Source organism: Acanthopagrus latus, chromosome 4 (assembly GCF_904848185.1).
Source record: "Acanthopagrus latus isolate v.2019 chromosome 4, fAcaLat1.1, whole genome shotgun sequence".
NCBI classification, from domain to species: Eukaryota; Metazoa; Chordata; class Actinopteri; order Spariformes; family Sparidae; genus Acanthopagrus; species Acanthopagrus latus.
Window position 1 is genome coordinate 13,649,059 of NC_051042.1, and position 13,362 is coordinate 13,662,420.

General features: G+C 41.6%; 1 protein-coding gene across 1 annotated transcript in view; it reads right to left on the minus strand.

The window, feature by feature from the left end:
* The window catches only part of LOC119018331 (protein kinase C-binding protein NELL1-like), a 257,120-nt gene that overhangs the window by 218,024 nt on the left and 25,734 nt on the right, over window positions 1-13,362 (minus strand). Inside the window, exon 3 of the mRNA XM_037095898.1 lies at window positions 5,460-5,610. Within this exon, the coding sequence (XP_036951793.1) occupies window positions 5,460-5,610 (151 nt within the window). The remainder of the gene's footprint in view (window positions 1-5,459; window positions 5,611-13,362) is intronic.

Here is a 13,362-nt window from a genome sequence, read left to right on the forward strand (position 1 = left end):
CTGATCCGTCTCTGGAGGTAGTATCAGGGTAGTATCAGAAGCGAAATTTCACCCCTCGCCGCCTCTGAAAGACGGAGGCGGGGAATTGGCATACTAAAGCTGCATCCAAACACGAGTGTGAATGGGGCTACTGTCAGGTGGGTGGAGTAAAGGATGGATATACGCTGATTCTCAATGAAGTCAGTATAATGTCAGCCTGCAGAACTGTAAGGTTCTAGCAGTGCTTGATTGAACACGGGTCACTGCCCTTTCCACAGGAGTAGCTCTGTTGTTGCTTCCTTACTTCTATCTACTTTTGCCTCTACTACTCTCCTGTCTGAATCTTTTTTAAGAGTTACTAAGATTCTTTTTGTGATGAGTTTTAGGAATGCCTGAATGACTGCAAAGTTCCATCTGATAGCTGCGTGCTTCACAGGGCAGTGTTATCAGCCTCATTTCACTCCTGGGATTTCCAATACCAATGTTTTGTCACATCCTTTGGCGTCTCACACCGATGCAGAAGGTTCTGTGTCAGTATGAGTCGCACTGAATTTTAAACAAACTCTAATGTAAACCAATCCTTACAATATGAGAAGGTCTGATCCATCTGGTCAGTCACACACGCAGGATTTTCACCCAGGAGACCGGGGTTCGTATCACATGTTCCAATCTTCACCTAAACCTAACCAAACTGCCGTGACATGAAGCACATTGCTCTCTGGCACAATGACACGCGCCATTATTCTGCACTGGGGCAAATACTTACTGCACTCCACCTCCCTGTGGTCGCTCACAAAGTTTTGCTACAAAGTCTACTCTAACAACTCACTCTGTGTTTAACTCCGACCCCATGTCGACTTCAGCTCAGCATGTTTCCTTCAAAGAGAGGTACCTGTAGGTGCTTATGAACTGAGGCATGGGGGGAGAGGCAGACCTGTAGAGTGACAAAGGGCTGGCAGATGAACAGAGCAGCTGGAGGAACTAGCTGAGCAGCTTTGGTGTTTAAGTGCTCAGGTGGGAAGAGCAGTGAAGAGTTAGTTCATCACAGAGCTCTTGCCACTTGCTGACAATGAGAACGTTACTGGGACCCAGAAAAGCGCTGGCTAGGCAGAAATAGGCTCTTTTTTGTTCTATTCAGCCTAGTGGAGCAGCAATAAACCTTCTCTCCCATTCCCCCAGTGCCGGGCACAAGAAGAAAAACAAAGTTTCTTCTGCTTTTGCAGTGGGTACTGAGAAATACTTGCATTCAAAAGATGCTTTCACTTTGAAGATGTGGAGAGCGGAGGATGAGTGGAGAGAGGAGAGAAGGATATTATCATATCGGGAAAGTGGAGCTGGCAGACGAGGTGGGTGGGAAGACAGGATGGTTTTGATTGTGCTGAAAGAAAGATGAAGAAGTAAAAAGGGAAAAGAGAAGGAATGTATGATTGGATTTGGCCGAGCGATACAGCTAGCTGTCTGTTAGCTGGCTGAATGGGAGGCCTCTGTTATAATAGGAAAGAATGGGCATCCGCCGATGGCTCTAATAGGGCCTTCAGAGAGGATTCAGGGGTTCAGAACAAATCCTCGGTCACAATGGAGCACAGGTCTGCACCAGGCCAGTAAAGGCTCTGTCCATCTCGGCAAATTTAATTACACTCGCACTGTGGCAGTCAGACTCACACAACAGCTCTTCTCAAAATAACTTCAGCCTGCCGCAGCTTGACTTAGCGAGATTTGCATCCCACTATCTTTTTTATGATATGCAACAATACACAGGTCTTAAAAGTAAAATAACTGATGAGAGGTTCATTCTGTTATACTTACGACACAAAATAAAAAAGAAAGCACAGTTTGTAATTTATCTGTAAATGTTACATGAGTCAGCACAGGAATGAAAGGAAGCATATCTTCACCTTTACCCAACTGTATTTAGTAGTGCATATACAGTAGTGTTAGTTTTAGACACTGACATTTTGAGATATCAACAAAAGAAACCTCTGCCACTTAGTCAGCATTGTTTCTCACTACAAACATTATCCAGTTACCCTCCATTATCCATAGATCTCACAAGAATTCTGAACGGGTCGGCCCGGCCCGACAAAGCCGACCGGACCTGCAGGTTCGGGCCAGGTTTGGGCTGAAAATATACACAAATGAGCCGGGTCAGGTTGGGCCTCGGGCTTCCTTTTTTATAAAACACATTTCTTGCAGGTTGCAAATTATATATTGTTTGTTGTGAATCATCACTGTTCGTGTGTGGTGACGAGTAAGTCTGGCTGCTGCTTCATGGGGAGGGGCAGACGCAGACCTGACGCCGCTGCGCAAAGTTACGATAACAAATGTATGAGGGAAAACAATGCAGGAGCGCGGGGGGTCGGGTCGGGTTGTAATTTTCAGGCCCGTTGAGAACTCTAGATCTTACTGTGACAAGTATCGTTATAGTTCCGCAAATCCTCCTAAGCAGGATGGATGGGTCAACAAACATGACCGAAGACAGCTGTACACATCCCATTGCCTATGCAAACTTTAGGTTTCACTGTTTTGATCAATTATTTCTTGCTAAAAAAAAAAAAAAAAACCTAATCAAATAAAATACATTTGCATATTGCACATGTACCACTTGAGGTCAGTACAGAAATATGCCCTGTTATAATTTGGGTGAATAGACCAAATAAAAGTCAACTACACTCCCCTAACTAATTATTTCTCAACAATATAAATGTCACAGACTGGCTTGGCAATCAGTACATTTGACGACTGGGTGTGTTTGAGTGTGGCTGAGTGCCTCTAATGCAACGTTTACTTTGTCAAAGCTACACATGCTGCATGGTGCATGTGACGGTGCCTGAAGGAGGAGGAGGACAGAACCTGGCTCCATTTAGCCTCGCTGTTGTTTGGGCCAACACGCTGTGTGGCAATTACGCCTGCAGATAACGCGAGAGAGAAAGAGAATGACACAGTGATAGAGAGACGTGGGGGGGCTGAAAAGCAACTCTTGGGGTCACCTTGAAAGCACGACAGGGGAAAACACATTTCTCCTCAAGAGTTGATCATACTGTACAGCAGGTAATCACAGACCAATGAGTGCAGTGAAAGAATAGAAAAACATGTGCCATTATGTGGAAACATCCTGCAAACATCACCGAGGTAAAAGCATGCATCCTCAGCGAAATGTATGATAAAGCCCTCACGATAGAGAACAGCTCATGTCATTGTTATGATATAAGCTACAATGAGTTGGGCAGTAACGCGTTAGTCAGTAATAGATTACCATAATATTATTACTTTTCTAAGTAAGGAGTAGGGTGAGTAGGGTAGTTACTGTACTGAGTAATACAGCTTTACTGTGTTGCCAGGAAGTGATTTGTTGTTTTGTCCTTGATAGACTGTCTTATGATGACGTGTACACATGGTCAGGGGACAACTCATCGGCTACTCACCAAAAAGCTGAAGGATCGTGGATGAGGGAGAGAGGTTTGTCTTGGTGAGTTTGTCTTCAGTCAAACATGCAAATAAACTGTTGTCTTGTGCAAACTTTGTTCGAGCAGCGAAACATTGAAAAACCTGTACATTATGCGGCATCTGATATGTCAGCACAGTGATGAGATCCTGGAAATGAGTTGTCTACAGCATGCACACAAACAAATTAACACAATTGGCACAATTAAGCAATGTATCTAATTACCTTCGATATCAAGTTACAAGTAAACAGAGTAACAAGTAAAGAGGAACTTACACTTCCTGAGTTCCTTTCCCAACAGTGGTTATAAGTCTATATTCTGACACAGACTTATAATAACTAATGCAGCATTTTAAATCTCTTAGCTGATAAAGGTAAAACTAACCTGGATTCATCTAATCTGACATGTCCCAGAACCATCTGGGAAGTATTAACTGTTCGGAAAAGTGCCAGGCACTTCAAAAGAACAGCAATTAGATGAATATTCTGCCAATCACCGTCTTTCAACGGATCAGATCAACAAACCATATGATGCAGTAGGAGAGTGCCAGAAGCAGAGCCACTTAGACCATCAAACTCTCGCTGAAGCCTGTCGAGAGGACAGTGAAAATGTCTTCCACGTCAAGAAAAACCTTCTGTGCTTTTCAAGGCATTTCTTTCAATAAAGAAATACTGCAATATGATATAGCAGTATCTACATTAACCTCCACAAGAGCTGGCATTTTGCTTCAAACAGTCACTTTTGTCACTCGTCCTCACACCTAAATCAGACCTGTAGCTGCGAGTAGCGCCTCATAGGATGCTGACTGGTTCAACCACTGTGTGTTTGACCAGAAGTGCATAGGAGGAGCCAGGAATGATCTCGCAAACCCTGCTGCTTTTGCAAGGTAAACACTCTTTCATAGGCTTGGGTAGTTTGATATTATAGATTTTGTACATGAAAATGCACATAATATGTCGTTATTGATTGTTTACAACAAATGTGCAACAAAATGTTGCGATATTTGACTGCTCTTTAATTATACTTTTTTTATGAGGTAATGCAAATGTTGTGGCTATTTTTTTAAAGAACTACAGCCTTAACTTAGCATTATTTAGCTTTTTATGAGTGACAAAAAGCTGTACACGCATCCGACCTGCTGCTCCTCTTTAGTGCAGACTGTCTGGTTGCTTTGTTTACTTCATTTTAGAGGACTAGCTTCACTGCACAACCCGCTCCATCAGTTGAGGGGCCCTCTACTTCTCTCACTGTGCATGAGTTTGCCTTTGTCTCGACTGCCAGCAAACACGTATACACACTCCCTCACATGCTAACTTTGACTGCATGTTTTGCAGACCTGGAGGCTTTTACCTTCAGAGGAGTGGAGGAAAATCAATGTTGCCTGCCCTTTTAAAACAATTCACTGTAGTACTGTTTGTCTCTGGGGGCCGGGGGTGAGCTCGCTGCTGCCACTCACTGATGTCATACAGCCATCACAAAAATCTGTCCATTGCCACAAATTCACTAAGACTTTGCAAAAGCCACGAAGAGACTGATGTTGTTAAAACATTTAAGAAAAAAATAGACGTGAAACTGTTTGTGTAGGATTTCATCACATCTCAGTTACAACGCCATATGTTCTAGTTATCAGTACAGCAGCCATAGTCAGAAATGCTGTAAGTCTGTTTATGCAGCATTCTACGATAAGATGTAACATTATCAGCAGGCTTGGTATTGCTAAGTACTTCACGCTGATCTTTCAGACACAATACATGGAAGGTTATCTTTCTGCCCTGAGCCTACAGGAGGAAACGCTGCATTACTCCACCCGTCGACTTGCCCTCCCATCACCCGCTGATTTACACCAGCAGTGGAGTATTCTCACACCGATCTTTACTTTACTACACCTCATCAACAGCCATTTGCAAACAGCTATGAGTGGGATGAGAATTCTTCTCCGGGTTTAATTTAAAACAAGAGCGCTCAGTAACCCACGGAAGTGAAGTTGTGCAGGAAAGGAGCTGCAGGCTAAAATAAAGAGGATTACAGATGGATTACCTGTGTTCTGACTCATGGATGGAGAATATGACTCCCGACGTGGAGGACTTCTGCTGGATGGAGGCCAAGAAGGTAAACTCACTTTTACTCCTGAACAGCTGCACCACTTTCTCTGTGATGTGTGCCGGGGCGTGAACTGCTCTCCCGACATCTGAATGGATAAAGTAGAATGGAGAGAAATGATGAGCTTGTGTAAACTCTTTTCACAGGTGATGTGCAGTCTGCCTCATCCACATGCCTGCTGCCCAAAGTGCAACCAACATAATAATATAGCACACAGTGAGACACAAAGTTAACACCTTAACGCTTTGAAAATAACCCACGACATTTCTGAATTCAAACATTCATTTTTTGGGAGCTCTGAAAAAGCAATTTGTTGATGCCAACGAGCAGCATACTAGTATGTGTAAACTGATGCACAGACAGCAACCACTCGATAAAGAGTGCTTCATGTTTATGAAAGAAATATTTCAGAAAGAAAATCAAAAATAAAGATTCTGACCTTAGTAAATCCAGCTACAAATGGACAGAGCTCCTGAATGCAATTTGTAGATTTGATTCAAATTCAAGTTTATAACAATATTCAGTCTTTTATTTGCAGTTAAGCCAATCTTTTCTATCAGTTACGATTTGTAAGCACCAAAATTCTTGCTGAGATCTGGAAAAACAGGCAAAATTGACACATGTCCATCAGGAGTCAGACATTGTGGTTATAAAAAAGACTACAGTAGAACCAGGGCATATGAAATGCCATCAATTATCCCTTAATGCTATGTTAAGTGGGTAGGGAGGTTTTAAAGGGGGTTTGAGGTTTGCGTCTCACACACTCTGACTTCTTTTAAGGGATGTTCATGTTCTCAGATCTCAGCAACTCACCCTCTTCACTATTGGTATATAGTCAGTATGTGGTATGGCATGTAGTACGATACACAATATCTCTTGATATTTAAAATTCTCATCAAAACAAGCCATTATTGCAAATACCTCGATATTGATATTGCAATACTGTTGTTGAGTTTGCACATTAAAAAAATATATATATAAATAGACTGAGATTGTTGCTCAATGATCATAAGTAAAGAAGACATAATGAAGTATAAAGTGGAAAAGGTATTGAAACAAGCATACAACATAACACCACTTTACTGTAATGCAGCCTTTAAAACCACGTAAAGACAACACCATGTCTAAGACAATAAATATCATCTCCTGTTGAAAATGACAGTATATCAATATTACCCATACATAACTGATAGCAATTGTGGGCAAAACTGATTTTTTAGAAGATTTTTGACATTTACAGCAACCATACAATTATCTCAACAGTTCAACTTTGCATATGACCTTGCATTTAAGCGCCTCTTTTGCCTTTAATTAGCATTCCGCTGTTGTTTTCAACTCATCTTTTCTTGGTAATGGCGATCCTAAAATAAGATTCAACCCACAACTTCCTTGAAGTGTGACATGGTTGACTCATCTGAGTAAAGCCGGTGCCACAAACTGCTGTTTCAGTTGTCAAATCATCATATCAAACATTCACAAGATTGACATCAATTAAAGACATCACCGGAAAAAAGTCTAAATAACAATTTGGATCTGCTTTTGTTTGACATGAACATTTTGCAAATTATAATTCCATTGTCAATGCACCTTTAAGTTTTTTTTTATAACCCCCCCCCCCCTTTAAATTTTGAAACGACAGTCTGCTAGCATGTACACACATGTCTGTTACAAGGGCTCGGGAGACAAAATGCTCACAGATGCTGTTTGATAAAGGGCTTGCAGGCACAAACTTTACATCATTAAATCCGACATTCACACACAGAGACAATTGTTTTAAGTCTGCGTACATTTACAATTCCTCTTATTGACCAGTGAAAACAAAAATGGCTCAAACCAAAGCAAACTGTGTAATCACACCCCATAAGCCCACTTAGAATGATGGATCGATAGTATGATGAGCGCAAAACTTAAGTAGTGCACCCTCACAGTCTCCACCGCGCAGCAGTCTCAGGCTTGTCGACATAAACAAACCCATTTACAGTGACAGCAGAAAACAGGTAGAGCGGGAAGGTTCATCTCTGAGCAGACATGATGAAACTCAGTGTAGCAGGCAGGAGCCGGCTGTCACCACCCCCCCTCCCTCTCAATTTTACAGCTCATCACTTTAATCAGGAGCCTGGCGGGTCCTCCCCCAGCCCAGATAAGTCTTACAGATGGCCTCTTTAACTGGCAGCGAGGAAGAGGAGCTCAGCCGCAGTCTAGAGAGACTTCACTCACCAAAGACACAGCCAGCCAAGTCCATGTGGACTTCTGTCTGGCCTGATATGGAAAACCCATGTCACAGTGTCACAGCCAGATAAGCACATTACTGTACTACACTCAAGTTTTAGCCAAGGGCACAAAGTAGATCAGGGCAGAGTGTCCAGCCTGCAACTGTCAAGGAAATGTCTTCCAACTCACTGGGAGAAGCATTATTGTACATCATCCGTAGCACTCTTGTTTGTTTGTGTGCGCAGTGCCGTGCCCATGTTGATTACAGGTGAGGGAAAGGACATGAGAATGACTTGAAATATTCCCAAATAAAAGTCCACATCAAAGTCATTAAATCAGATCTACTATACACTTTTTCCACTGGTGGGTGCAATGGCTGCCAAGTGGGAGACAGCTGTCTGAGATGCCGTTTCAACATAATAAACGCTAAACCACGAGATATTTTTCACAAGGCACTGGGAGATTTTCCAGCTGCGTTTGTGAAATGTTTGCGAGAGAGCCAGGTAAACCAACACATGGGCTATTCCTAACCTAACCAGATCATGTGCACAGCGTTATCAGAACATAACATTGAAAACTGATGTAAAGGAACACAAAGAAAGTTGCCATATATCAAACATTTAGTTACAACATATTTGTGGTTTGCATGAACGGACATCACCCACATTTATTCTGGTGATGGGTTGGCTTCAATCACATGCGCGAAACTCGCCACCTTTCAATAAATTCACTCTTTTAAGTAAAACAAATAATAATTTAAAAAAATGCACTTCTGTGATGTGTGAGATTTTTTTAAAGCTTAACCTTTGATTACATGTTTGAAATTCAAACTGAGCACCTTTGTTTTCAGTAGCTGTTACCTAAAATGCTGTGAAACTGATTTACAGAAAAACGTCAGCTGTAGCTCTGACAGTAATGTGTCGTGCATTGATGTTCGCATTTACAACAAAATAATGCCTCTCTTCCATATTAAAGCATAAATGTACAAAAACAATGTACTGAAAAAAATTGTCTTAATGTAAGTAATCAACTGGGGAAGTTAAGAATGTTACCCTATTAACCTGTTTTGTCCCGCCAACCATGATACTATGCACTGAGGTCAGTAAAACATGAGTTTCATGGCAAGAGAAGGCGACACACGGCTAACCTTTCACAGTAACATCAATTAGCTCCGAATCAGGATATGTTCCGCAGACATTTTCTCGATGAAGAGCAGATGCACAAACACACTTATACTCAGGCACCAGATCAAAGAATGTCTCCATGCACTGTAAAGCCAGTCTGGCTGTCTCTGTTGGACAGTAGTCGCATGTTTTCAGGCCCCGCAGCAACACATCGCCATCCCTGGCAGATGCTCAGAGGCTGCTGGGTCTCAGTCTACAGCCGGAACAACATTAAAGGTACAACAGGAGAATTACAAAACAGAGTTTTCTGACATCAGTTGGGGCCAAATAAGTAAACCCACAAAGACTGAACTGATAACTATTTGGCAGGTGACACACGACATCAAAGTTAGTTTTGAGACGTCGTCACAGCCCTTTAAGCCTCTTGGTTCGTTCCGGCAGGAAAGATGCTGCCAACCTACCCAGCAGGTGGGATATTTTCTTTCTCTGGCTCATCTTTATCTTAATAATGATGGAGATGAAAAAAAAAAGAGTTGTGAAATGAAGTTGTGCCCTCATATCTTAGTTCAAAGGCCTTAAGTTGGGGGGATTATTCGAGCTTAGGTAACACGGGGAACAGAAGACAACATGTAAAATTAGGCAATTGAAAGTGCAAAAAGAATAAAACTATAATAAAAAAATGAAACAAAACAGAGACTGAAAAAGACTTTTAAGAAGTCAGATGCATTTTATGAGGTGATTTAAGAGATCACAGAGTTCCCATAAGGGCACAGAAACAATCAGAAATACCTGCCCTGAGAATTTCATAGAGAGATCAAAAATTTGAATATATATTGAAACAATTTGGCTGTGTTCTGGCACCTGAGGAGCATATGTGATCTGGCTCTTGGTGGCAGATCTTGGGCCAGCTGTTGGCCAGTAGAACTGTCTGATTGATCTTGCAGGTTATGTGTGCAGTAACTTAGACTTTCCAGATCTGGCCTGTAGATTAACCACCAATTAAGGGTATATAACTATATTGTTACTGTTTATTTTCTGTACTATGGAGTCCCTATCTAGATTAATAAATGAATATAATTTTTCATATATTATATCAATTACTCATTGAAGCATTAAATAAGTGGTCTAAACATGTTAAACCTTTTCTGCCAGTTGTGTCAGAAGACACACTTGCTTGTTAGTTGTCATTTTTTATTTTTTCGTCAGCCTCCTGTGTTGCTTGCATTTTGTACGGATCTATGTGAAAGTTGGTCTTATGGCTGGATTATTTTCTACTGTTCCATAATTCAATTTGTGTCCAACCCACATGTTTTCAATTTGGGGATGTCTGGTAGATCAGCTGGCTGCGGCTGCTAGCATGAAACATGCCACCGATGGTAAAAGTATAGCATAAGAGGAAGTTGGTTGTAAATCTTCGCCCTCTCTGTTTTCTTTCCTCTCCTTTTATTCTTCTCTGTAAACCACAGAATTATTTCAAAATTGGAAAAAGGAAGATGACCTCAGAGTAAATCTCCCACTTGTCCTGAAAACTCATCTATGGCGGCTTATGTGGGCCTGTAGTCATTTCCATGCTATATGCACATGAATAAAAAATACATATGTATGTGTATATATATGCTTTGTAAATTCCGTAGCATGTTATAGATTTTCATGGTTGTTTCTGTCTTTCTTTTTGTCGGATCCTGCAAGAAGCCAGTCATCTCTATTTCCACACTTCCAGCCCTCCAGTCATCTGTACATCCACACATGAAGCTAGCCAGCCAGTCATCCATCCGCTACACAGCAGACTGTCCCTGAGGAGCTAGCCTGCTTTCGACTGCTCAAGGCGGGTCTGCAGCGGAGAGTAAAATGCAGAGAGTCTGGACTGCAGAACAGGGATTGGGCTGGAACTGAAGGTAAAGGACTGAATCAAACACACAGAAAAAAACTCTCAAGGATTCCCCCCAAAAATTGATATGAGGTAATGTTTTAAACAAAACGTGTGTCAACATTAACCACTGATGGCGCTTCACCTTGGCTACCGCTGGAGCAGAGATGTTGCAAATTCAGCGTACAGTTTTCCATCGAAAAACAAAATGTAAAGAGCAACAAACTAAGTAATGCAGGAGCAGGGACACTAACAGCAGTCAGCAAATAAATAACTGAAGATGGTAGTTTGAGGCAAGCGGTACAGTTGGCAAGGAATGTGAAATAAAGTTTAGAAAACTGGCAAAAGCCACAGAAAGTGAGCGGTGTTTGCATAAAAAACAAAGGAGGAAACGAGTTTGATGCACGTGCAGGAAACAGAGAGTGCATGTCAAGCAGCCTACAAACACAGCCAAGCTCTCAGCAAGCCTCTCCTAAGTTGACTTGCATTTGAAGAACTCCTTGGCTACTGAAAAATTCATAAATCTGAATTGATAAAACATTGATGATGCAGTTCAAGCTTTCCTTCCCTTTGCAACTAGATAACCTGACTGTAAACATTAAAAACCCTGTAAGTTCTGGAAGGTTACTGGTGAGATGTGTCACGTAACTAATGAGATGGGCCCCAGATTACATCCTGCTCATGCCGCCGACAGAGCTGACAGCTCTTTATCACAAACCATCAGACTGAGTGCAGTTTGATTACAGTAAATAAGGACGAAACTCGGAGAAATAAAACCCATCCATCTGTGAGAGAGTCATCGGCTGTCACTTAAAGAACAATAAAGCGGAGCCCTGACGCAAATCCAGTCAGAGGAATATTTGATACTGGTTAGAGAAATGAACCTCCAGAGGCGTCAACATTTGCTTGTTCTATCTCTTACAGATATCAAACACATGCACAGCAGGGCAGTAGATGGCATTTGACTGGATCTGAACGTCTGCAAGGACAACAGCCGGGCACAAATTCAAACTTCAAATAGACACAGTATACATGCATTGGTTACAAAAAGCTTGTCATGCATTCTGTGTTCATTATTACGAAAGCGCTTTGCATTCATTGGATAAAAAAAAAAAAAAAAAGTGATACCTTATCTCGTAATTATGTGAAAAGAGCACAGCTTCTTTAGAGTTGAGTGTTTTCATCCACCTGATGAATGAAAATCAGATATTTACTCTCATTTCACATCTGTCTGGGTCTCCCTCATCCCCCGAGAAGATTGTCTTGCTTTTAAGTGGCTAAATGTTCCACTTTGTTTCCTAGCTGGTTGCTAACTTTGTCTGTCTGCACTTTGACACTGAGGAGGTGGCGTAAACTTTGTTTGTTTACTAGAAATGGCTCTGTGTGGTTGGCAGGGTTGGTGAGGACTTTGAGATTAAATCCAAAGGTATAAATTCATAATCCATAATGTTGTCTGACTTGCGTCTCTGTGAATGATTTTACTTTTCTGCCGTCATAATAAAAACATTCATAGGCGTATCTGAGCAGGCATGCCTGTATCACCTCTGTATAGCTGCATAGGAACACCTGTAGACAATACTCAGAGCTGAAAAGTACTCCCTATTGGATATTTTGGTTAGTATTTGAATTTAACTTAGAATAGACCACTTTTTTTGCTTTAACTTCTGAAGCAAATACTGATTGCACATTGAATAGCTGGAGTAAAATTATCTGTGTATATAGGTTTTCTGTTAACCTTGCTTTCACTGTGCTATTCAGTCTGCAACAGTTGAATGGTGGTAATACCACAACGAAACACCGGGGTTGGAGGGAACGCTGTGTTTTTCTGCTTTACTGTTAAACATCAATCAAAGAAAAGACTGGTTTTGACGAGGTTTTGTTAAATGAAATTCCGCGTCCACACGAGTGGTGTAATAAAAATAACCGAGAATAACTCCGTACACACACAACCGTAAAATCCGCCGCCAAGTGATGCAATATACGTGTAATAGGTGGAGATGTAAGGTAAAATGGGAAGGCTGTTTTAACCAATCAAAATAGATTAAAACCGGAAAGGGGAAGTGTGGCAAATACCAAAACTCAAACAACAATGGCGACCCGCAAGGGTGCATCGTTTGTTTGCTAGCAAGAGGAGCAGTCTCCTTCGTTGCTCATCTAGGCGCCGTCATTGTTGCATTAGGTTGAGCAGGTGGACATGACAGCCGAACACAGCTGACAGCAAGCCAATAAACAACATTTTTGTCACGTCGATTTTAGTCAAGTTATCAAGTCAAGCTAGTTAACAACCTCTAACCACCTTCTAACTGTCATTACTCTCTGTGTTTACATTGCTGTACATGCAATATTTATAGAGGCACGCACTCAGTTCTGACGTAGGCAATGGAAATATCCACGGTTGTCATATCCACACGCAACCACTGAAACCCAAATCGGCCAAAAACCTCACCCTAGACTCCGGTTTCAAACAAGCACGGTTTCAGTGTTCCAAAAGCACAGCTGCATGTGGACAGAACAGTAAAACCGGGAACATAACTTCATGGATGCAAAATTAACCGGGCTGGTGTGGACGGTTCCTGAGTGCCAAATAATTTTACCTCACATAGGGCTAGAATAAGAACTCATTAATGCACATGGCCAT